Raw genomic sequence first — 24,577 nt, 5'->3', positions numbered from 1 at the left:
CAGCCGCATACATTGCCCTACCAGATTTCCGGTATAATATGCAACGATGATCGATCTATTAGTCTACGAACATCGAAGATTCTCCTAACTTCTGAGCTATGTGAAAATGATAGCAAATCCTCTCCTTAGAGGTTGAAAGAATTTTACTCACCTTGCATAGAGTCTTTCGACCCCGTGTAACTCTAATACACCCGTAATTACACAGGGAGGTAATCTATTAATAACATTGGCATAGATCTTGGCTCTATATGCACCGGATATATGACAACCTTTCTTACGGCAAAAGTCGACAATATACCCAGCCAATGAAAGTCCTCATTCATGACAGGTACTGTATTCTGACTGGCTCCTTTGGGTCTCTAGTTCCCCAAAAGGGATATCCGGTCCCAACGTCTGAATCGAGTCTGACTGTACCTACGAGATATTATAACCAGTCTTTAAATATTATCTTGTCACGGTGAACGTAGTAATGGATGCAAGATGACCCCCATAGTATCTTGTAGAACCATCCGTTGAACGTGGCTAGTTCGTAGGCGCCTTGTCTTGAGCATGTCGATCACATAATAAAGGGGCAAGGCCAACTCTGTCGCGGGTTGTAATCCCTCCGTTGGACCGCGCAGTAATATATTTCTTTAGAGACTCGTTAGACACATACATACGCACGAGACATACTCTATCATATACACGTTACTCTGTCAGCAATGAGGTTCTCTACTTACAGTGCCTTCGTCGCAGGCCTATTCACCTCTGCTGCCTTTGCAGCATTCGACCAGAACCGCGGAGGTGCTGTTCTCAAAGCTCCTGAGGGCCAGTCCTTTACCTCTGTCACTGGAACCTTCGCCGTCCCCAACCTAAGCGGGACCAACAAATTTTCGATATGGGTTGCTATCGGAGACACTCTTGAGCAAGACGTTGTACTCAAGGGTGGTATTACTTATTCTAACGGCCTAACATCCTTCGCCGCCTGGTACCCAGACAACGAAACTGACATCACAAGTGCGGTACCTGTCAGTGCTGGTGATTCGATCACTGTTACGGTGTCTGTTTCGGACTCGGATAAGTCTACGGGTACCGTCGCCGTCGAGAACACGACTCAAAACAAGAAGTCGACTCAGACATTGCCTATCCCCGCCAAGGTGGAAGACCCAAGCACGCTGACATCACTCGCCGCCGACTGGTTCGTCCAAGCCTACCAAGAGGCTGGAGAGCTGGTCCGCGTGCCACGTTTCGATGCAATCACTTTCACCAAGAGCAGCGCGACCCTCGCGAACGGAACCACGGTCGGACCTACGGGAGCTGGAATCTTTGAAATCCAGGGTACCAGCGGGCAAATCTACTCCAAAATGACGGTTTCCGCTGATGGAATCACGATTCGCCAACAAAAGCAGTGAGCGGACTGTTTATACTTGCTTATTCTTGGGGACACCAAAAATACGACATGTTTAGGTAGAACAGCTTGGAGAGGGATATAATGTATATACTCTAGAATGAATTCAACTAAAGCTACCTAAATACACTCTCCAACTTAAAATTCGTCTAAATAAATTTTAAACAAGAAGACTAAACCTGCGTTGAAGCTGTATAAACCACTACCCAGTGCGTACCGTAATGATGAGGTCAAACCCATATCTCCTGACATGTGCCTCATGCGGCAGCAATATATTAACCATTACAATCTAGATCTAGCATAGACCAACGGCTATTTAAAAAACCACGCGCCCAGTATTACACCTTGACATGGGTATATCCAGCCTCCCACGACAACCGGGTTAAGAAATGCCAAGCCGCTCCAGAGGATAAAAGGGGGTGAGGAGAAGATAAAAGAATAAAAACACACAACAGACAGACGTCATCTTACCCCAACTTCTAAGTGAAAGGCTGTAAACTCGGATAGATGGTGCCGAGAGAATAGCCCCGAACGCGCGAGGTGAGGTGAGAGGTAGGTAGGTATGCGCAAGACGTGTACATGCCGGGTAATATAAAGTAATACATGCGTATACCGGCAATAGATACCTCTTTTTATTTACCTTCTTTATTTAGAGTATGGGTATTTTAGCATATATTCTTAAAAGGTGCTGTGTGCAAGATATTGTAATATTTACGCTTACTATACCGAAGTGTATGTTCTATCACACTGGGGCCGACTTACCAGAATCGATAATTACTTTTCATTAGAGAATCACCAACCGAAAATATCTTTCTCGAATTATTAATGTCTAATAGTACATACATCACTTACTATATAAATTTGTTTAAAGACCCTACGCGTTATGTTTCGTTCCTAATCTCGTCCCATGCCTCTATTACTAGTCACGATAGCCTCAATAATAGTAAGGTTTTCGATGTCAATGGTAATAACTTGAACTTGAATTGGGGACGGCTAGGGTAGGGGACTTGAACTAGACAGAAGGGTATGGAAATGCTTTGCCTCTACATTGCGGCCGATTCCTTACACTTACTAGTCAGTATGCTATCAACTTATTGTCTAACCCATCAACCAGTCATTATACTTTGGATCTTTGACAGATAGTTTAACAGATTTGCTTCAGTATTAGAAGTAACTAATGCTTTATCCCTTGGATATCCGGGACTGGTAATCCAACCAATCAACCAAGTGACCCCCCCCCCCCCATAAAGCCAGTGTTCGTCAATCATGCCTCATTTCTCATCCGCTTAAAACACTGCTTTCACAAGATCCAACGAGCAGGAATTGGAACCAGCCAATCCTGCTCACCCAAAGAACTATGACTAAATAGGTAATAATTAATTAACAGCCACCATACCGGACGCCTCTCTTTCCGAGCTCTTTTCTGCCCACGGGCTCCTCTGGGAAGACCCACCCCCTGGCGCGTTTCGCTTCGCGCTTCTCTGCGAGCTGCGGTTGGGGCATCCAGTCGTCTCTTGGAAGCGCCTTTCTTCTCGTGCCTTCAGCAGGAGCTCCTATTTCTGCCTTCCAGGTGACTTGACCGTTAAGACCTAGGCCGTGGGAATTGACACCATCGTCGCTAGCCATGATGCACAGACCCCAGAGTGCGAGACAGGCAGTTAGGGGTATCTCATCACTCTCGTCAGAAACCGAGTCGGCCGTCGCAGCAAGCTGGACGCTGCTGACTTCTAGGTAGCCAAAATGCGGGGTACCCTCAGCACCGTTGCGGCAGACGACGAGCTCGATTTCAGTTAGGATAAAACCGTAACGCGTACCGTGCTCGCGCATCACGTGGTGCAAGTGGGCTAGACCTCGCAGGTACTCGACGCGCTTAATGTTGCCCTCAACACGCATACCCGTGTTAAAACGGTCGAAAGATTTAACTAGCCCAACAACGCGAGCTGTAGGCTTGCCACCGAAGATTGCTGCTGCGGTCGAAGACTCGCCAGCAATGTTAGCCACGAAGACGTGGTCATTAGATGAAGTTGTGGTAGCCTTGGTCGAAGGAACAGAGAGCTGGACAGGTCGCTGAGAAGAAAGCCCAAGAGCCGAGTTAAGCTTAGGGATGTAGTAAGAGGCGTAGATTGCGTGAAGTGCGGCCTCTGTCTCGGGGTGGCGTGCACCAGTAGGGGGCTGCTGGAGAAGCGGCTGCGGGACTGGGCAGTTTAGGAGGCCAGATGCTCCGGGAAGGGAGAGTATTGTACTCAAGTTAAAGCTGGTCCAGGATCGGATTTGGCGAACGTCCCACCAGAAATGCTTGGTATGAGGGTCGCGCATTGGGAATGAGATAGTGCGCACCAGAGACGGAGCAGGATTGGATGTCGTGAGGTAGTTCATGAGAGTGGTGGATGGGGTCGGATCAGGCGTGGGGGTGGAAGAGAGGCTTAATGGAGAAGGGGCGCGAGGCGCGTAGCTGTAGAAGAACTGGTCGTTCTGGGGCTGGGGAACAGCTGGGACGTATGATGGCATTTGGCGATAAGTGGGAAAGCCAAACTTCTCAAGCGTAGCACCATCGAGGCTGACAGCCGAGGCGCGGCGCGGCTGGTTCATGCTATCCTGAGGGAAGGTAATGGGAGAGCATAGAAGTGATTGAGACAGGGTATTTTGGTCCTCCTGGGACGTAAAGAATGCGTTTGAGAAGTGATGTAACGTCTCCGGGTTAGTATAGCTCCGGGTATGCGAAGGGCGGAAGCCTGGGCGGCGGCTAGGCTTTGGGGTGGGAGTAGGCGATGATGTCCTGACACGCTTGGCGGGCGAGTCAATGGCCTGGTCCTGGGACCGGATCTTGGGTAGCAGAATGGGTCCATGTTGTCGGATTGGCGGCGGAGAGCGGGACGGTGTGGTTACCCTTGTGCTAACCGAGTCGGAGGGCGACGTCTCGGTAGTAGAACAAAAAGATCCATACGAGCTTGAGCGAGCATGTCCGGGATGATAAGAAAATTCAAGTAGAGACGGTTCAAAAGTGAAGCTCGGTGGTGTGACGGGCTCGCATGAAGGGAATGTGAAGTCAAAAGACATGTCTCCTGCCAGACTGTGGAATGGAGTATTAGTTATTACGTCTCTATAATAATAAGAGCAGATGCCCTGAGACTCACGTAGCCATGTCGATATTTAGATTCGAGTGTTCTTGTCTGCTTAGACAAGAACTAGACGATTATAGATTATAAAGTGAAGGTGGATAGGAGAGCCGGCTCCTTAGTAATTTGGTGGAGGGCAAAGCACTGGTGTGAATGGAGGTTTGATGCTGTGAAGCTAAGAGAGGAAATTCAGGTCGTGAAGCCAGCGGCCTGCCTCGAAAAAAAGATCTAATAAATAAGGATGAAAAAAGAAAAGCTGATCCTATCCGATCAGAGAGTTGATACTGAAGAATTAGAACAGAAGAGAGACGGAAGGAGGAGGAGGACCGGTCCTCTTATCCTCGAGATGGATACGGCCGGGCCACGATCAACCGGGATGCCAATCAGCTCGGCGGAACCAGGCTTGGGCTAAACGATGATGTATTTTCCAAATGCAAGAATGGCCAACCTGAAACATGGAGAAGGAGAATATAATTCGGATGTAAGTAGCGCAGTATGTGGGAAACCGAACGGTCTGGTCGGCCTATAGTAAGGGTCTTGGTAGGTTGGCGGGTTGGATGAATGGGCTGCGTGTAAGTGGATTTGGCTCGAGGTGAAGTTTGGACCGGTACGTACCGAAAATAGAGTAGTAAAGTGGGTATATTTTAGGTAGCGGGTGGGTCCCGAGTAGTCCGCCCCGCCTTCTTTATACCGCTGTGCAGCGCGTACGGGCAGAAAGGCTCAGGCTTAGAGCCACCAATTTCTCTTAGCGCGGAGTAATATACAGTACATTATACCGTAAGAAGATAATCGAACTTGCACGTTAGGATGAGTTTAGATCAGCGTAGAACGGGCGGCTAAGTACAGTGTGCAATTATCATATTTTAAACTTATTTTTTCCCTTGCCCAAAATAAAAAGCCAAGAGCTCATCGTGGCTACAGAAAACAGGCCTATGAGATCTGACAGCCCGGGATCCGTCTAGGGACCGTAGATCCTCAACGGTAAGTGGACAGAATTATTGTCTTTTTTCGCTCCTCTATATTACTACCTGACTACATACTACCATATATGGCATGTAGTTAGTTGGTACAACGTTCCACTCTGAGATGTCCCCATTTCCTATTTCCTTTTTTTGTTCTCGTAGTTTTCGTAATATAGTCGCTTGCGCTCGTAGTTGGATACAGGGCCATATCAGGGCGATATCAGAGCAAACGAAGAACAAACTAATCCGAATCCCGACACGACAGTGTGACTCATATCAGAAAGAAACACATGTCCCATCGTGCATTAGTTCGGCTTGTGGTCCTTCGATTGTGTGGAGCAAGATGCATCCCCGGGAACAATCTCTGCATGTACCTGCAAGACGTTAGAACGCGTCTGCAATCTATCATTCGACGCGTGGAGGGCGTCATGATCGTGAATGGACGTGGTCGTACGTCTACTGCTACATACGACCGTGTCTTTTAAGCTGGTATGCGTTGCTATAGCGAACAGTATCACAACGCACAACCACTTGTTTCTTGCCCTGATACTCACTCTACTAGGTAGGTAGCTATAGAGCTTGGTTCTATGATTCTACTTATTTCCACAACGTCCTCGTGACGATGCATGCACTTAGGTTTGCTGCTATGTATTAGACGATACCAATAGAGGACATTCTCAATGCGATACGGCAAAAAAGAGGCAGCGCGCATGAATTTCTGCTACCCAATATCACAACCGCGCACTCCGCCACAGGAACGTTGAAGATCCGAACTCCTCTTTTCTTCTTTAGCAATACGTAGTCGCAAGTAATACTGCATACCTCCATGTACTTAATAGATCTGATCATGTGTAATATTACAGTATTCCCACTCCGCGCTTGCGCTTGATTGACGAGATACCTAGGTAGGTTAGGTAGATCTGTTTTTGCCGCTCGCTAAGATTAAATTGCCGACTGACAAAAATAGTAAGGTACCTACACTATGTAAAATGAAGCATTGACCGAAGAAGATCGATTAGCGATCTTATCTTCTTTTTTTGGTAGGAATGCGGGCGGCTATCGATGGTTGGGCGGCAATTAGAGATTATTGTGGAGTTTTATCTCAAAGGTGAACCGAAGTGGCGCACGGTGACTATACCTAGTCTATGGGAACATGCATTTTTCTATCCGTCTTCCATATAATACCCCATAATAGTCGGGTGTGTGTGTACCTGTGTACCTCTATATACCCGTGTAAATCTGCAAACCTGCAAACCTGTAAATCAAGACCCTTAATGACCAAGAGATGAGGCAAGGCGACAGGACCGCCGAAGATGGTCCTATTGGACTTGATATACTGGGGTTAGGTAGACTTAATAGGTTCACTTAATTAAATAAGGCCAGTTATTAGATGAAGAAGCACTACATCAATTGAAACAGCAGCTTCAAGAAGTGTTCCAGAACTTTTGCGAAGAGGTATTGAATGATTATTACTGCCTCTATTACTGCCCCAGCGGCTATAGGCACTGCCAGGTCACCATCGTGTAAGCCTTCATACGTATGATTATCCTCCTTCCTTATGCCTTTAGTTATCGCTCGACCTACATAAGAGATAACATCTTTTATCGATTATCCCGTCGGATTCCTTGACCAAGATCTTCGGCGTCCGAGCAAAGCCGCAAGCGCCAGGGCAAAGAATGAAGCGCGCCTAAACATCATCCGATATCGTCAGGCGTCAAAGGCAAGGGTTAGGTACGAAGTTACACGAGTAAATTCTATTGCACAGCCCCACCCCGCCCGGCGCGTAAAATGCCACTGCCACGGGCTGCCACGAAATACCTAGCACGAAATGGAAGCGTCCCTTCCTCCCCACACCCACGCCCACGGCCCCGCCCCCGCGACTCGCAGCTCCAAAAGAAGAATGGCGCGCAGTAAAAACATCTTGATTCGCGGGTCACCAACGCGCCCGTGTTCATTACAACTAAACTTATAGTTACAACCAATCGGCTCACGACATGTTGTTACTCCGCAAGAAGTACCTTCTCAACCGCGTCGAAGATGGTCTATTGGCCAGAAGTCAAGAAGCCATGCTCACGGGCGGGACTAAAAGAACAAACCCAGAAACAAAAATGTTTCGTTTCAAGTCTTTTCCCTTTCAGGCTTTTGTTTCAGATCTACACTACCGGGACCATTCTCGTTCGCTCGTAGCCCATCTACATCTGCACATCCGAGTGAGTGAGTCATCTTTCCCGGCTCTCACATGCAGATGCATCGTATGTCTGTCTAGCTTTCTGCACGATAATCATGATCGGTGTATGATTATGACTCTACGGGCTTGGCTAGATATCGAGATATTGAGAGAATGCTGATCTAGTAAAATTTATGATGCTTGCGGGACGACGATCCGTCTCTGATCCCCGAGGTAAGTGAAAAATCAAGTGGCTGGGAATGGCCTGTCCTCACGACCTTTACACGAGATGTGTTTGTCTTAGATCTTGACCGTAGCTCGTTCAAGTTCTGATTTTACCGGCCATTCGGTACTTGTTAGATATTCGGAAACGATAGCAAGGCCATGAGAAATCTCGTCTTTTAATCAATTGGTTATTCGGCACAAGATGCCGGGATATAGTGAATATGGCGTAGATGGAAGACCCTGAAGCCGCCGTTCCTTACATCTACGATTGAATTAGCATGTAGCATACAACAATGCTAAGCTTTGTTTCGTTTCCACGGTCGTCATTCTGCGGCCCGTCTGTAGATTTTTCTACTTCTCTTGGCCTGCGCCTTACACGCACGTATAAGATAGATGCGCGCTGCCTGGCCATCGACTCGGCCGTCTAGGCGAAGCGCTCATCGATGGCCCGGTCCGTTTCAAGTAGCACGGCCACCTCCAAGTAGCTCAGATTGAGTTTTAAGTCGTCGTAAGCTCTATATAATATGTTCATGGGCTGCCTCCCTTTTTCTTGTACTGTCAGTCGGTCTACTCTGCCGAGTATGATGGATGCGCCGATATTAGGATTGACTTGGAGTATGAGGATGGGTAGATGAGAATCCGAATGGCACACAAGCATGGCTAATGTGGCTATGATAGTTGCATTAAGTCCTTGCTTGCTATTCAATGGCCACCCATCTAAGAGGACCCGGATTAACACCTCAGATCGTTGCCAAATACCTAGTCTACTCTATCCATGAACGCCTCGCCCATTGTACCCGATTCGCTGCTTGCGGCATCATCGCCAACGCCATTTTCCATTACTGTAGCATCACTGAGATTAATCTCTGGCTCATGAACCTCATTGCTAAAAGTCGACCCTAAATCTTGCAGCTTCCGCTGCGCCCTACGAAGACCTTGTAGTCGCTCACGCTCTAAGATGAGCATCCCTTTAGCGAATTCCTTTATGGCCCTACGGCCCATACGCTCATGCATATCCTCCCATCCCGCTAGTTCGCTTGCTACTGTCTGTTGTGTGTATCGAAGCTCCTTACTTAGAACGTCTACCTCGGTCTGGGCACGCCTTGCTTTTTCTTCCCTCTCCTCATTGAGACGCTGGCGGGTTTCATCAAGTAGCCCGAGTGGCCATCTCGTCGAACGCGAAACGGAACTATAGTTGCGCTCTATCGCCTTGCGAGAAGATACTATTTGGGTTACGAGCTGCAATGGTCGTGATAATGACGAGAGCATGGCTTGTATAGTAGATTGCAGAGCTGAAAAGGAACTATGAAATATATATGACGGATTAGATTGCGGGGGAACAAGCGCTCGGACGTAAGCGTCAAACGCAGAGATATGCGTTTGAGGTAGAAAGGCAAGATTATTAACGTCTCGTGAAACTAGACTCGCTGCATCATAGAAATCTGTGGACATATTAGTACTAGATAATATATATGGAAGCGTTGTTCTTATACCATTTGTGACGACGCTGATAGCATTGGTCCTTCGCGCAACGCTCTTAGTTGCATAATTGACACTACGGACCATATCTCGGGCGTGTTCCACAAACTGCTCTACTTCGCGAATATCTTCCAGAGGTTCCAACTCATCTCGCACTTTCTCGGCTCTCGTCTCAGCTTTTAATCTGCTGCGTTGTTCCATCATATCCGCTTGTAAGTCGGGCACTAAAAAGAATTCCCACAGCATCTCGTGTGTCGCAAAGGTGGGATGAGCTAAAAGTATTTTAAGAAACGAGTCAGTTCGTATTTGTATGTCCTTCAGGACGGCTCTCGAAGGCTTTGAGGGGATCTGGAATGGTGACCGTTTGCTCGTGACATTCGGGATCCACGACGCTGGGTTCTCGACAGACAGCAAGTGGGCTAGACGTTCAAAATCTGTAAAAGAGCGACGGCATGTGGTGATCGTGTAACTGCCGTCATCTGCAAGGGCTCCCGACTTAAGAACCAGTCGAATAGTAGCGTCTTCCACGAAGTACGATCTAACGACGCCAGTGATACGTCCGTCCTCGGCAGGCGGCATAGTACAGAGCGTCAAATTGTCAATTTCATTCCTAACGTCGTCATCCTTCGCCAGTTCTACCGCAGTGAGCCCACGTAGCTCCTTCGCGGCCACGTCCACCCTTGGACACGAGTACATTATCCTAACCATCTCGAAGCGACCGTATTTACTAGCTACCATCAGCGCAGTGAATTTTCTATCATTTGTGGCGTTGACATCGACGTCGCACTGCCTGAGGATTTTCACCGCTAACTGGTGATCATTGATGATATGCAAGAGAGTGTTCCCCTTTGAATCAACATGCTCGTCTAGGTGAAGTGGCTGACCGTCGCCCTGTGCGCCCGTCGCTGCTTTGAGACCGGCCTCAACCATATCGTGGTAATTCTGGTGGTCGTACGACCGACAGAGCGCGAATAATGGTGTTTGGCCATTTCTATCCTTTTGCCGCCAAGGGAGTAGCTTGCCAATGCGGCCGATTAGGGACGGTGCGTGGAATAGGTAGTGTGCAACGCTGCGGCCCCGAGTATCCTGCAAGGATAAGTAATTCCGAATCTGCGGCTCAGAAGCTGAAGCCATTACAAAGTCTAGGATAACATCAATTAACTCGGTGTGACCTAGCTGGACAGCAGCGCTTAACAAAGTAGTGCCTTCGTTATTAGAGTCGTCCAAAAGGGTGCTGGGTGGGAAATATTCTTCGAGTGAGAGCAGGTATCTAAGAACCTCTGGCTGCCCATTTTGGACCGCCATCATTAGAATAGACTCCCCAAGAGAATCTTCAGTTTGACAAAGCCGTTCAATTGACGTATCACCTTCGAGGCCACTTCCCAACGTAGCAATACTACCCGCCCTAGAATGATACGAAAACTCCGAGCCGCTTGACATGCTCCTGGTATCCATAACAACTCTCTTGATTTTCTTCATTGGGGGCATTGGGGGATCGTCCAGAGTCTGATTCTGAAATGGAAATACGTGACTTAGCCCCGATCCCCGAGAGTATGAATCGGACGGTGTAAATGCTGTTGAAGATCTCCTAGAAGAATTATTGACCATACTCCAGCTGATTGACGGCGAACGACTCGAAACTGGAGACGCTAAGGGTTCTTCGTCGTCGGCATCAAAATCGATAGCATCTGGATCTGGATTCATCATCCTTTTGAGCTCATTCATATCGCCTTTCGCGGCTGCGTCCCAGAGACATTTGTTCCGGCGGCTCGCTCTTCGTAGACTACTCGAGTCGGTGGAGAGATATGAGAGTACTGCTTCGAATGTACTAATGGCATAACCTAACTCGCCACTATCTACATCATCAATGAAGACGAAATGCTTTATGTAAAGTAACCTGGCCTGGAGGTATTTGACACCGGCCCGGATCACAACGAAGAGGAGCAGTGACACTAGAGTATCAGCGTTCACGGTGAGAGCGGACTTTTCTGCCGCAGTAGATCCAGAGTTCGGTTTAGATTGTTCGGTCAATTGTGCGGCGGCCTTCATTGTCGATAATAGGATTTCCATCATTTCCTGTGGGCACATCGCTGAGGACATTCTGCGAAATTCTTCGACGGCGTGGCCGAGTCTTTTAGTAAGTCCATGTTTCGCTCTAGGACCGCCTTCAATAAAGATTCCCAATTGCGAAATATCGATGAATTCCATTTGTCGAATTTTTGCCTCAAGCTCGAGGTCTTCTGGTCGTCGCATGGCAGCAAGTCGAGGCCATATAAGATTATGAACGTTCTCAACCACGTACCGTTCTATTAGCCGTTCAACCACCGGGCCAGTGAGATCGGTTGTCGCCCCGAGCATGGAAAGCTGCTGTTTGTCGACACTTTGAAATAGATCAATAGCGCTCGTGACCGCCGTCTCAAGTGAAACTCTCATAACATCCTCATCGTCCTCGGCGTAGAAACTCTCAGTTGTTCGGGTACTCTCGTCGTCATCTACGCTGGCTCGTCGTGCAGATATGCTATTTGAGCGCACCTTCTTCATAGCTGTCGCAATAGGACCGTCTGGGATAGGATCGGGAATGTGTGTTGCAGACGGCGGAGGGGGCAGCGGTCTCTCGAAAATTGTCGTGAATTCCCGAAACAACTTTTCTAAGCCAGGATGCATCTGCCTCGCAATCATAGGGAAATGGTTGAGAAGATCATGAAAACTCTTTATATCCTTCTTCCGTGGAGTACTCGGTTCACCGTTCTCGACGGCGGCAGCTCGCTTGGCCTCCGCAAGTTTGGCTTTTGCCATGCCTTCTATAAAAATAGCACGCGGCACCTCCTTGTCCACCCAGATGCCGACCAGAGGTCGCGAGATATAATATATTAGCCATCGCCGCGGCTCGATGCTGTCGGCATACCAGAGAGTGTCATTTAGTAGCTGCGCTTGGGAAAGTGTTTTGAACCCTGTCGAATTGGCAATTAGATAGGCAGTTAGGAAGACCCAGTGTCGCTATTTGAAGTCCCACTTACCCTTATTGCTATAAATAAAAGCATCTTTAACGACAACGCTACGCCCATTCAAGGTTGAGTATTGTCTGGCCTTGCCCCTCTGCTCGCGCAAGTTTCCGACGGCGTCCTTCCCTCCCGCAGCGGTGACCGGACTGGGAATACGAAGTACATGGCTTCCCAGAAAGTCTTCAGACCCAACAATGTCTGACAGAGATAGACCGCTTTCGGTTTCGCGGGAGGTAAGGAAGAATTCGGTTGTCGGGACTAGAAGAATGTGGTGATGAACGGGAGTGCACTGGGTGACAATGGGACTGCCGGGCTTGAAGAAGGCGGCTAGGAAGGGATTCAGGGGTTGCATTCAAGCAATCGTCTCGTCCACCAGAATCTCTCAACCATGTCTCCTTCCCAGCCTCGCGCCAGGAGTTAAGTAAGTAAATTAGCTGGTTGGTGTGGAAGATGAAGTGCTGAGGGGCTTCGATGTCGATTCTCGTCTAGCGCAAGGGGCTTTCAACTTGTGAAGTGGGCAAGAGCCTCGAGGTTCTTATCCGGAATTGTTGGACGTAAAATCGACTCTAGTTCGAATTGGCGCGCTACAGTTTCAACAAATGATGTATGAAGGCAAGATAGGCCATGGAGATGAATGTTAAAAAAAACAGATAGACGTTGCGCAATAAGGGATGACGACAAGCGCAGAGTAAAGCTGGTACTATGTAAGCTTCGAATGATCCCTGGCACAGGTAGTTGCGACTTGATATACAAGGCATAACAGGCTAGGAAAGCACCTACCTAAAGGCAAGATCACCGCCTATCTTACCTTTTTAGGTAGGTAGACTTAAGTTTTGCCGAGCCTTAGCCGATTATTCGTTTCGATTACAGTTGGATGTCACCTATTTACAGCTGACATAAACCAGTGCTCCCATAACCCATTTTCATAGTCACATGCATCTGTTGGCATTAGAACAAAGGGATCAAAACAAGCAGAATTGATAATAAATTCCAGAAGCGTCAAAATTCCGAGTCTCACAATCCCTTGTCCCTTTTCTATTGAGTACAAGGTGAGGGTTTGTGGGGTCAGCATCTTGTTGCACCTAGTAACAGAAACGTAGGTCTCACTATCTCGCTCTCTCTTGTAGGGAACCGTTTTAATTCTTCTTCCGTTGGACACCATTCTACAAAAATATAGGTTCCGATCGTTCTATGCTGTTTCTAGATTCCGGGCGCCAACCAATCGGTCGTTCTCAATCCTTCTTTTTGATAGTCATCTAACGGCCATGACTTGCTACCTGTCTCTTCATCCACAATAAATCTAGGTCTTGACGGCGCTGTATATATCGGGTGCTCGATGGAACATATTAAGCTAGTCATTTCTTGAGCTCTCTCAAGCATCTTTTCGGAGATATCAATCGCGCGAACAAATTCCGCGGCGTTCTCTCTCGCAAACCGGGAAAACCAACCAAACACACAGCCTAGGTCAAGCACGACGAGGCCATTGAGGTTCGGAAGTATTGATTTTAGTTGCGGCCATTCCGGCGCACCGTGAAGCCCCTTAACTTGACGGTCCAGCTTGATATAGTTCTCGAAGAAATCTTGTCGGTCGTAAACGTTTTGAGGCATTTTAACCAGTATCAGTTATTTCCCTTAACCTATTATTTCCTCGGCCTCATTTGTTTGGGTCGATCCTACTCGTCTTTGGCCTGCCACGCATTAATATCTCGTCATGTCTAAGCGCGCCACAAGTGTAAGCATATTTCATCCCAACCAAGTCTTGTGAAGGACGTCGCCAAGAGTATCCTGAACAGATTTCAACGCCTTACTTAAGGTGTTCTCTACTTGATGGCTCAGTTAAACATCGTAAGCAAGGTAACATATAGCCTGCGATTCACAGCTCTACTAAACCCCCCACGTTGCACGTTTGAGTCATCGCCGATAACCAAATGCATACTCCAAATTCTTAGTCCAGTCCTTTCTTGTAGGAACTCACTATACTTGGTCGGTCTAAGTGGCTTCTAATTCATAACCAATACTTATCTAAGTTCTCCTTTTCCTAAATAAGCCACCAAACCAGCACATTATACCCACCCATTTCTTACTCCTAGGTCCTAACTCTTCAACCATACTGTCTTCTACCGCTCTCTCTCGGATCCCCTTTCCTTCTACTTCACCAATTTTTTCGAGGTCAAATCCATATTTATTTGCTTCGGCTACTATATCGGCTATAGTATGCGTGTAGCTTGTCGGCCGAATCTTCTCGCCCGTATTGGCGTCCACGAACCCGGCTTGGCTTATCGCACCCATTTGTTCGTGCATATTGGTCAATAAAAGCACACCGCCTGGCTTTAGTATCTGCGAGACCTGATAGAAGAACGCTGGCAAAGGTATGTGCTCAATGACCAGCGTAGAGATAACTCCGTCTGCTTGCTGTGCGACAATCGGGGGAGATGACGCAGTTAGGATATCGAAAACTTCGAGATGCAGTTCCGGAGCCGTCCGCGATGGGCTGTTAATCGATATACCAACAGCATCATCTACCTTCTGTAGTCGTGATCTCGCCACATCAAGCATGCCTCTGCTAGAGTCTAGCGCGATTATTTCTGCAACGTCAGGGACACCGAGAAGCAACATGGTATTTCTACCTGTACCACAGCCGAGGTCGACGACACGCCATGGCCTAGGGGCCGTGATAGATAGCAGAAACTTCGGGAACAGCTCCTTCAGCTCAATAGTATCTAGCTCTTGTAAGAAATTACCGTCCGTATCGTAAACTACCGCCCATCGGTCGTAAGCCTCATTCGTGGGTAGGTAGCGGACTAACTGAGAAGGTAGATTACGAGTAGCTGACATTATCGCTAAGGCTTCGAGGGGAAACAAGCGGATATACATATAAGCCTCGGGGTTTCGCTCAAGAGGTTTCAGGGGGTTATTAGATTTATAGATTCTACTAATCCGTAGCTCGTTCACCGATGAGTCATGGGCTTTCTTAACCAAGAGGTGCACAAGTTTACTTGTACGTAAGAGTAATAAGAATTACTTATATGAATAGCAATACACTCGTGCTGGTTAGTGTTATATAGAATCTTTAGTATAGGAAAATTGTTGATAAATTCTATTCTATTGGTCAATTCCAGTGGAAATTGTTACAATACCATGAACAGCTGCAAGCCAGCTGGCTTGTATATGCCTTCTCCTTCCTGAGATATACTGAATGTAGGTAACTATTAATTAAAACCCCTAGGTAACTCATATACGTCAGTTGTTTTTTGATAAAATATTATTGTGTTTCCTTAAGTTGTTCCTACCGCCATAAATAACTTCCTTACGGGTGTGTGTTTAGTGTTATACTATAGGTAGTCTGCGTGGCATTTTCTGTCGATTATATAATCACGTAAAAAGATTAACCGCTATTATTTACTTTCCCAACAAAAGGTCAATGGGCATCGACGCATCGTATTTACGGTTACAGCTACATACCAATTTTCATCACTAACCACAAGCTCTATTTTTTCGCGAATAACTATGGCAAGCAATGGCGCGCTAGTATGGATTGACTGCGAGGTAATAAATTTTATAGACCCCTCTTAGTACTCATGTTTATGACGACGAATCTAATACAATAGGGGCTAGATGACGGGTCTCGACCCTGATCGTGAGGAAATCATTGAGATTTTCTGTATTATCACATCGGGGACGTTGGATGTCTTGGACGAGAATGGTTGGGGAGCCGTCATCCACCAGTCACAGGAGAGAATGGACAAGATGGACGAATGGTGTACACGGACGCATGGGAATAGCGGCTTGACGGCTGCCGTGGTGTCTTCCAAAATGACCCCTGAACAAGCAGCAGATGAATTATTGGCATACATCAAGAAATATGTGCCAGAGCGAGGCGCAGTGCTAGCCGGCAACAGTGTGCACGCAGACCGAGCATTCCTTCGAAAAGAGCCGTACAAGAAAGTGGTCAGTTACCTACATCACCGAATCCTAGATGTCAGCACTCTAAAGGAGGCTGCACGGCGATGGTGTCCGAGAAGTGTTATAAAGAATGCACCGATAAAGCAGGGGTTGCACCAAGCGAAAGAGGATATCCTCGAGAGCATTGCTGAGGCTCGATATTACAAGGAGATGATTTTTGACCGCGCCGTTGAGCACGTTGATAAAGCGAACGACGGGACAAGTCAAGAGTAAACTAGATCAGGTGGTTTAACAATGAACATATACCTATACCTAACTCAAATCTCTCCAAGTATTTTAATATTGTATCCACCTAGGTTAGTGGAATAGATGGTACGGTATTAAAATACCTCTAATTTTCAGCATGGCGTTTACGATAGCGTTTGTCGCGGTATCGAAAAAGGCGGGATGCGGTCCATCATTAATATAGACTCGACAATTCATATACGAAAAAAAGCATTGGGCAGAAATTTCCGCGTGGCGAATTGCTTGGATTATAATGACACCCTTCTAATACCATCTTACCCAGCTACCTAAGGGGTTTTTCATGGCAATGCAAAGTGAGAAAGGTGATTAATTACGTGCTGATTTGTTGATAGGGGGGTTTAATGTACGATGTGGGTCCCACCAGCGCACCATGCCGCCGTTAGCACCTTTCTATTTATTTCTATAGTGTATCTGCGACGGATGTTAAGCAAGTAGTGTACTACGTAAAATATTACATAGGTCGGCGGTTTCCTTGGTGTTTATACTCCACCACACTTACTGAGATCACCTTGCGCTATTGGATCGTTCTTTTCGTCGCAACCTGAAAGCACCTGCAGTGATGTGTTGTGTAACTTGTATGTACTATGGTACCTAGCTGTAATAGGGACTAAGGAAGGTACCTCCTAGCTTGTACGCTACCCCACTAACAACGTCGTCATATGTTTTTTATTGATATCCCCTCATCCCCTGAGCAAGTTTCTATCTCACAACTTCACGAACCTTCCCAAGTGAACTATACGCAAGTGAACTGTTTGATTTTACTCTGCACTTATTTATAATCCCAGTTCGAGGTAAATATCATCATGAGCGTCTCCGTCAAAACCGTTGAATTCAAGCCCTTCTCTGACCAGAAGCCTGGAACGTGCGTAAATAGCTCCATTCAAAGCTACCCCGCCGCCGCTATACTAACACGCCTTCAGCTCAGGTCTTCGAAAAAAGGTCAAGGTTTTCCAACAACCTCACTATAGCGAGTCCTTCATCGCCAGCATCCTCCTCTCTATCCCCGAAGGCGCAGAGGGTGAGTATCTTCAATGTGAACTAGACACATAAGGCAACAATTGCTGAAATTCAACGTCTTAGGTTCTTTCCTAGTTATTGGAGGTGATGGCAGGTTCTGGAACCCCGAGGTTATCCAGCTGATTGCGAAGATTGGCGCCGGATACGGAGTCAAGAAATTATTAATTGGCCAGAACGGCATTCTGTCTACCCCAGCTGCTAGTCATGTCATTCGAAAGCGAAAGGCTACGGGAGGCATCCTCTTGACTGCCAGTCACAACCCCGGTGGTAAGTCCAAATACGTTCAATTATAATTACATTCCTAATCTGTGGCTTTCATAGGTCCCGACCAAGATTTTGGCATCAAGTACAACCTGTCCAATGGCGGCCCTGCTCCGGAAAGCGTAACGAACAAGATTTTCGAAGCTTCAAAAACCCTCACGTCCTACAAGATTGCCGATATTCCTGACGTAGATATAACTACGATTGGGACCAAAACCTACGGTAGCTTGGAGGTCGAAATCGTCGACAGCACGGCAGACTATGTCCAGATGCTCAAGGATATTTTTGACTTCCCCCTAATCAAGAAGTTCTTCACCAAAAATCCCGATTTCAAGGTCCTCTTCGACGGTCTACATGGCGTTACCGGTCCATATGGAAAAGCCATCTTCGAGCAGGAGTTAGGACTCGCCGGCTCTACCCAAAACTGTGTCCCCAAACCTGATTTCAACGGTGGACACCCCGACCCTAATCTCACTTACGCCCATTCTCTAGTGGAAGTCGTCGATAAGAACTCTATCCCCTTCGGTGCAGCGTCTGATGGTGATGGTGACCGAAACATGATATATGGTGCCGGAGCGTTCGTATCGCCCGGTGATAGTCTGGCGATCATAGCCCACCATGCACAGCTCATCCCCTACTTCAAGGAACAGGGTGTGTATGGATTGGCCCGCAGCATGCCAACGTCCGGGGCTGTCGACCTTGTTGCTAAGGCTCAAGGTTTAAACTCCTACGAGGTGCCGACTGGTTGGAAATTCTTCTGTGCCCTTTTTGACGCGAAGAAATTAAGCATCTGTGGTGAGGAGAGCTTTGGTACCGGCAGCAACCATGTTCGCGAGAAGGATGGACTATGGGCCGTCGTAGCATGGCTTAACATCATTGCTGGCTTAGGGGAGGCTCACCCCGAGACTAAGCCAAGCATCAAACAGATTCAGCAGGACTTCTGGAAGACCTATGGCCGGGTGTTCTTCACCCGTTACGACTACGAGAATGTTGACTCCGACGGCGCAAACAAGGTTGTCAAAACACTAGAAGACCTTGTCGCCGATCCTAACTTCATAGGAAGCAAGATAGGAGGTACGTAAATATCATTCCAGGCCGCAAGCTAAGCTATTAGACTGACATACATCCAACAGAACGAACGGTAACCGACGCTGGTAACTTCTCCTATACCGACCTAGACGGTTCCGTCGCTTCAAACCAGGGTCTTTACGCCCGCTTCGATAGCGGTAGTCGAATCGTTGTCAGACTTTCGGGAACTGGATCATCTGGTGCGACCATCCGTCTGTATATCGAGAAGTACAGCAACGACCCCTCAACTTATAGCCAAGATGCCCAGGACTTCCTCAAGGATGAAATCAAATTTGCCACAGATCTGTTGAAGTTCAAGGAGTACGTGGGACGCGACGAGCCAGATGTGAAGACATAGACGAGACTGTAGGTTAGCGAAGTTGAAACTTTGGAAGCAGGGAGTAAAGCCAATTTTAAAAGTAATTATCGGAGTTTTATTTGCTAAAGAAATCACGTAATTACCACTAGTATATTTCGAAGGAAATACAAAATTTCACATTTGGAATAGATAATATGGCCAAGGAAACCACTCTAACTTGATATAATGCATTAAGAATTTGCTCAATAAGTAGGTGTATAGGTCCGGGCAAAAGTTTTGCACATCTGGACCCGGCAAGCCCAGTATAATTTCAAAAGACCACACAATATTGTGTAAGCTGTAGTGGCTGGTGTTGCTATAAATATGGTAGTTAGCTACCCAAATTTAGCCTATCCAAATTTCAGTTTGGCAAGCAGCTAGTACAGTATTAATAGAAAAGGATGACGTTCGAATACGGTGTTAAGGACCTCCACATGTGCAAGACTTTTGGCCCGGACCTCCGTACAACCACCGAACCGGAGTGGGGCGATATTTACGGCCGGAAGAAGCCCGACGTCCTTGCATGCGGGAATCCGGACGGCTTAAAGCAAACCTACAACGTCTTAGAAGCGGCCCCGAATATCCGGAAAAGTTAACAAAAACGGCTAAAATTTTATCATGTGTGTTTTTTGTCACGGAGCAAGGAGCAGCAATTTGTTATATGTTATAACTATTCTTTCGTTCTTTTTAACACAACAAACTACATTCCATGACTAACCACGCACAATATGTGATACCTTTTAAAATTAAATTCGTAAAATATTTATTCATCTTTAAATAATTTTACATGGTACATATCCTTAGGAACGTTTCCAATAATCTGTCCTTCTCCCTCGACCTGGCATTAAATATACCAACCAACTAACCAAATAATTTGTAGGCGCATATACACGTTTATTACACTTTCCCATCCCAAGAATATATCCACTGGAGTCACTCTCCCTTTCGAAAGTGACTTGGTTTGTTAATATGGTAGGGCTTTAATCACGTCTAGTAGAAAACCCCCAAGAGCATAGATAATCCAAGCAATCCTTAAAAGCACCCGGACATTATTAACATAAGGAACTTACTACCATTTCTACTTTGCTTAAATATCGATGCTATCAACGCAATAAAGTGGAAGCAAATTAAAACATTATGGTATTCTCTGCGGTGTCAGGAACTGCGTACGCGCGATAATATCCCAAATCAACCACTGCCCATTAGTAACCCTATTTGTTTACAAGCTGGCGGTAGGAGTATGTATAAGAGACCTTATTCAGCTCGAGGCATTTCTTCATTAATGTAGTTGAAGGATACTACCAGTATTGGACGAAAAGCGTGTTCTTATGTTGGTGATGGGTTATATGGTCATGTAGTAATTTGATTTGAGAGAAACGAAAGAAAAGCCAGTCTTGATATTGTGTACGGATTTAGATGGTACTTTCCGTCGATTTTAAATGTTCCTCAATGGCTGCCGGAGATTGTTATCGTACTTGGGGGTACCTAGGTATATATGACTAACTGCCTTGGACTTGTTGATATCTTTTAGATAACCCAATCATCAAGTACCTTCGTTACCTTAACTACCGCACCTACTTTCTCTGCCACCTGTGATCCTTTTTTTCTGCCAATATACAGCTCTAGATTACAACTGGCTGGTTCTTGCAGGAAGGTAGCAAGGTAGGCGGTGACCATAAAAGTGGTGGGACTTGCTACAATTACAATATCCCTCCTACTTCCTTTTCTTTCATCCACTTCCTCTCAATCAAACACTGTACAACTTCTACCTTCAAAGCCGTCCTAGGAAGGCCTACCTTCCCCCGATCCCTCCGAATTGTACATATGGGTAGCATCTTGCCTTTTTACCACATCAGCAGGTAGAAGCGTCTGTGTGTACCTTCTCGACAATCCGCAAATATTGGTATTAGCCCTCAGGCAGATCAACCTTTTAAAGTGAACATCACTTTCTACCCTTCGTGGATCTTTCTTCTTTACTTACTACCCTTTTATCATCAACATTTCAACCTTACACCCCCGGACAATTCCTCCAGCACCTCTGTGTTGTGGCTACACACTACTCTCTTCCCTTCTATTGATATTGTTCCATCCCCGTTACTACTAAGCGCGCCTTGGATGCGTATTTCATCAACTGAACACTTTTACGCACTCGATCACAAGTCAATCAACACCAAGTTTGCGCTTAAACATTACCTATATCTACCGACCGCTCTTAAGTAACCCTATTTCCCAAGGGCGCGTTGGCTATTCATAAGAGACAGCCGTTCCCGAGTTTACAAGGAATAAGTCTTAATATGTCATCATCACACGATTTGGAGCACAATCCCGATGGGATGGAGCTTCAGGCTCCATCCAGAGAATTCGAGCCAAGAGATATAAAACTTCTGAAGAAGTTTCGCGGGAGGGTCGATGAAGTATCGATTCTTAAGATGTTTCGAGAGTTTGTTGGTAAGTCTCCTAAGCATCAAATATTACCTTCATCCCATGCCAGAAGTCAAAATAACCCCCCCTTTACTTAATTCATCCTACGTCCATTATGAATTTTTATTATATTATCTGACAGAGTATTAATTTGACTTTAGAGAGAAAAGAAGAGGTAACAACCAATCGTGAAGAGTATCTCAGAATGAAGTTTCGTGAGGTGTATCCGAAACTATATCCTTCAATCCTGGAATTTGTATATGGGCAGGGTCAAGGACTTGCTGCCCCCGAGAGGATCAAGGAGATTTTAGAGCATTATCTCCAGATAGTTGGGGGATTTCACAAGGACTATTTTATGTCTTTAAGAACACCCATCTTCAGTGCACGTTTGGTGAAGTTTCGGAACGCTCCACCTACTACCTCCTACCCGAAGACGTTCCACATGTTCATGAAACTCCCGCCGGAGTTGAGAGGGATGATCTGGGAATTCGCGGTTTGGACGCAGAACCGATTCGTGGTATGTTCCAGAATTCCTTTCTTCTTTCTTACCTATCTTGGGCGACAATCAGCTTCCTAGCTTCTTTGGGAAGCCTTACTCCTAAGACATATCGAACCTCTTCATACTCGCTATTTAGTGGCGACAATTACTTACTACTGTTGCTATAGGACACGTATCGCCTACGAAAGATCATGTCAGCTCCGTGTCCCGCCTTATTCCTTACTTGTAAGGAATCTAGATCCTGGACGACCAAGCTGTACAAGAGAGTCCGCAACGGCGATTTACTTTACGGAAAAATCATGCCGGCTGCCCGTGCGGCGAGAGGGCCAGTCATTTCGTTTGAATGCGATATTATGAAGATGGGTGACTGGAGACACTGGAATAGTCCCAAGCATAATTATCCCAAAGAGGTAGCTGAACTACGTTCAAAAGAGCTACCCCTTCGACCGATCCATCAACGCATCGAGGCCTTGAGCAGATGGGGTTTTCACCGCGTTGTCCTAGAGCGCCCGCATGAAGTACATCCCGAACTGATATTCTACAAGAACTCGCGCAAGCATCTCACCAACTATCCGCAATTCGGCGGGTACACTGGTTGGAGCTGGGATTGGACGCATAGTATCGAGGAGGTGTGGACTATCGACGGAATCTATAACTATCTTGATCATAAGATCCGAAGACAAGTCGCTCGTGTTTTCCCGCCAGTCCCCGGCGACGACTGCATCTGCTCCCTTTGCGAGCGAGCCGATACTGCGGTGATAGTGAAGCTACCTTACAAGAAGCCACACCCCCTAGACTTCGCGGAGCATGAGAGGATCTTCGAAACGATTATTCCCAGCAGTTATTGGGAGGATGGTCCAAGTATGTGATATGCAAATCAAAACTCTGAAGTTTTTTTTACGAGAAATTACTAACCATGTTATTATTATAGAGGACAAGGCACAGGGGCTTCATGAATATTAGATGAAGCCCTTATAAGGATTCCTTATATCGAACCTGCGACCGGATCCAAGTTCCTTTGCAGGTAGTCACCATAGCAGATGAGTCAGATATATCCGTACTCATCGGACATTTATTGTCCTCGGATCGCATAGCTGCAGTATCGCAGCTCTTTATCTTCAGTTTCTCGTCGAGAGTCACTCATCTACGACTCCAGCACGAGATTTTCGCGGTTTCGTTTTCTACAGTCTTTCATTCATAGTTTTTCGGCAACGGTCCTAGCATGCGTCTTTCAGTCAGTTCTTTCCGGCACGGTTTTTCATTTATTCTTTTCCATTGGCAAATTCCATACGCATTTTTTCATTCAGCCGCAGTTCTCATTGAGGCCTGCTTACGCCTACGTTTTACGTTGACGACCTACTTCACATACATCACCTCGCCTCCCTTGAGGCTTTCATATGCGATTCATCGTTTATGATTCTACATTCGGTTTCCCTTATTAACAGGACAAATACCTCGTTTACTTCACCGAATTTGATCAACAGCACTAATTCATGGACGCTATTCAAGCACAACTCTGCATACGCGCCCAAAGTTATGATACCCAGTTCTCATCCACATCTAGGATTCCTCGCCAATGATTTCTAGTCAACCCGGTTTCCTTTAGGATGGTTTACCTAGAACCTGGAAACACGCCTCTTTGTGACTTTTATCTATGGCCTTGTTCGCGGCATTTCAAAGTCTTCATTGGCGGTTTTGTTCTCCGCCATCCGTTGGCGGACTTTGCAGCTTCACGCTGATTAGTTCTCGACAACTGCCTGCTCATCTTGAGTACCTAGGAAATCAGCAATACCCTAGACACTATAATTGAGCGCCAGGTATAAGATTCCATAATCGTCTTGTTATGGGACAAGCCTATTCTTTATGGGCCCCTCTTGCATGTCACCAACTTGGCTCTGTCTTTCATCAGCAGACTAATTTGCACTTTGTACACTAGTTACGGTTCTTAAACTTAAGACTGTACTTGCTATATTTCATATTGGTTCACGAAGTTACTAATTGAAGGCTCGCATTTCGGCAGTGAAGAAAAGGAAAAAAAGAAAAAAAAAAAACTCTTGTATGTAGGTCGAGGATTCTATGGAGACGAGATAGAAGCAAATAATAAGCATTGGCAATTTCCTTAAATATGAATCGTACTGAAGGTAAAACTGGCCGGCCTAAATAAATTAGGCGTTGCCAATTATACGTGCCGTGAAGATCATTCTGAATGCTAAATTTCTAAATACCTAGGTACCCGAGGTAGGTAAGTATTACATGATTCCAACTGTAAACAGTGTTTTGGTGTTGTATGGCTCTGGATCAAATCACACATGTAAAATCTTTAGTTATATTTTCTGTTTTATGTAGATCCCGTTAGGCAAACGGCTCATCAAACACCTGTTGTACACAGTAGATGCCACCCGTGAT

The 24,577-nt window shown here is 46.4% G+C and overlaps 8 protein-coding genes across 8 annotated transcripts; 4 read left to right on the top strand and 4 right to left on the bottom strand.

Moving 5' to 3' along the window:
- Positions 1–701: 701 nt before the first annotated feature.
- On the top strand, positions 702–1,391 carry F5Y00DRAFT_258113 (concanavalin A-like lectin/glucanase; the record flags this gene model as incomplete). The annotated part of the gene is made up of 1 exon (XM_048010649.1): positions 702–1,391. One exon carries the CDS (start codon positions 702–704, stop codon positions 1,389–1,391), a length of 690 nt encoding a protein of 229 aa, XP_047868787.1.
- Positions 1,392–2,767: 1,376 nt separating this feature from the next.
- F5Y00DRAFT_258112 (uncharacterized protein) lies at positions 2,768–4,444 on the bottom strand (the record flags this gene model as incomplete). Its single annotated transcript, XM_048010648.1, has 1 exon — positions 2,768–4,444. The coding sequence occupies one exon, from the start codon at positions 4,442–4,444 to the stop codon at positions 2,768–2,770; it is 1,677 nt and encodes a 558-aa protein (XP_047868786.1).
- Positions 4,445–8,242: 3,798 nt separating this feature from the next.
- F5Y00DRAFT_155761 (uncharacterized protein) lies at positions 8,243–12,806 on the bottom strand. The gene is made up of 3 exons (XM_048004607.1): positions 12,354–12,806; positions 9,351–12,287; positions 8,243–9,299 (listed from the first exon to the last, which is right to left on the bottom strand). Exons 1-3 carry the CDS (start codon positions 12,688–12,690, stop codon positions 8,617–8,619), a joined length of 3,957 nt encoding a protein of 1,318 aa, XP_047868785.1. The 5' UTR covers positions 12,691–12,806; the 3' UTR covers positions 8,243–8,616.
- A 682-nt stretch (positions 12,807–13,488) lies between these two features.
- Positions 13,489–14,056, bottom strand: F5Y00DRAFT_155744 (uncharacterized protein). The gene has a single exon (XM_048004606.1). The coding sequence runs from the start codon at positions 13,944–13,946 to the stop codon at positions 13,539–13,541; it is 408 nt and encodes a 135-aa protein (XP_047868784.1). The 5' UTR covers positions 13,947–14,056; the 3' UTR covers positions 13,489–13,538.
- Positions 14,057–14,360: 304 nt separating this feature from the next.
- Positions 14,361–15,173, bottom strand: F5Y00DRAFT_258109 (putative methyltransferase; the record flags this gene model as incomplete). Its single annotated transcript, XM_048010647.1, has 1 exon — positions 14,361–15,173. One exon carries the CDS (start codon positions 15,171–15,173, stop codon positions 14,361–14,363), a length of 813 nt encoding a protein of 270 aa, XP_047868783.1.
- A 409-nt stretch (positions 15,174–15,582) lies between these two features.
- On the top strand, positions 15,583–16,742 carry F5Y00DRAFT_226239 (ribonuclease H-like protein). Its single transcript, XM_048006306.1, has 2 exons — positions 15,583–15,884; positions 15,954–16,742. The coding sequence occupies exons 1-2, from the start codon at positions 15,846–15,848 to the stop codon at positions 16,512–16,514; spliced, it is 600 nt and encodes a 199-aa protein (XP_047868782.1). The 5' UTR covers positions 15,583–15,845; the 3' UTR covers positions 16,515–16,742.
- Positions 16,743–17,008: 266 nt separating this feature from the next.
- Positions 17,009–19,402, top strand: F5Y00DRAFT_226238 (phosphoglucomutase 2). The gene is made up of 5 exons (XM_048006305.1): positions 17,009–17,409; positions 17,468–17,565; positions 17,628–17,831; positions 17,886–18,899; positions 18,959–19,402. Exons 1-5 carry the CDS (start codon positions 17,351–17,353, stop codon positions 19,249–19,251), a joined length of 1,668 nt encoding a protein of 555 aa, XP_047868781.1. The 5' UTR covers positions 17,009–17,350; the 3' UTR covers positions 19,252–19,402.
- A 2,143-nt stretch (positions 19,403–21,545) lies between these two features.
- Positions 21,546–23,204, top strand: F5Y00DRAFT_272484 (uncharacterized protein; the record flags this gene model as incomplete). The annotated part of the gene is made up of 4 exons (XM_048012986.1): positions 21,546–21,699; positions 21,834–22,189; positions 22,339–23,032; positions 23,103–23,204. The coding sequence occupies 4 exons, from the start codon at positions 21,546–21,548 to the stop codon at positions 23,132–23,134; spliced, it is 1,236 nt and encodes a 411-aa protein (XP_047868780.1). The 3' UTR covers positions 23,135–23,204.
- Positions 23,205–24,577: the final 1,373 nt, after the last annotated feature.

This window comes from Daldinia vernicosa (assembly GCF_022497035.1).
Source record: "Daldinia vernicosa strain CBS 139.73 unplaced genomic scaffold F5Y00scaffold_5, whole genome shotgun sequence".
Lineage (NCBI taxonomy): Eukaryota > Fungi > Ascomycota > Sordariomycetes > Xylariales > Hypoxylaceae > Daldinia > Daldinia vernicosa.
Note: the sequence above shows the minus strand (reverse complement) of the source record. Positions and strands in the feature narration are given on the sequence as shown.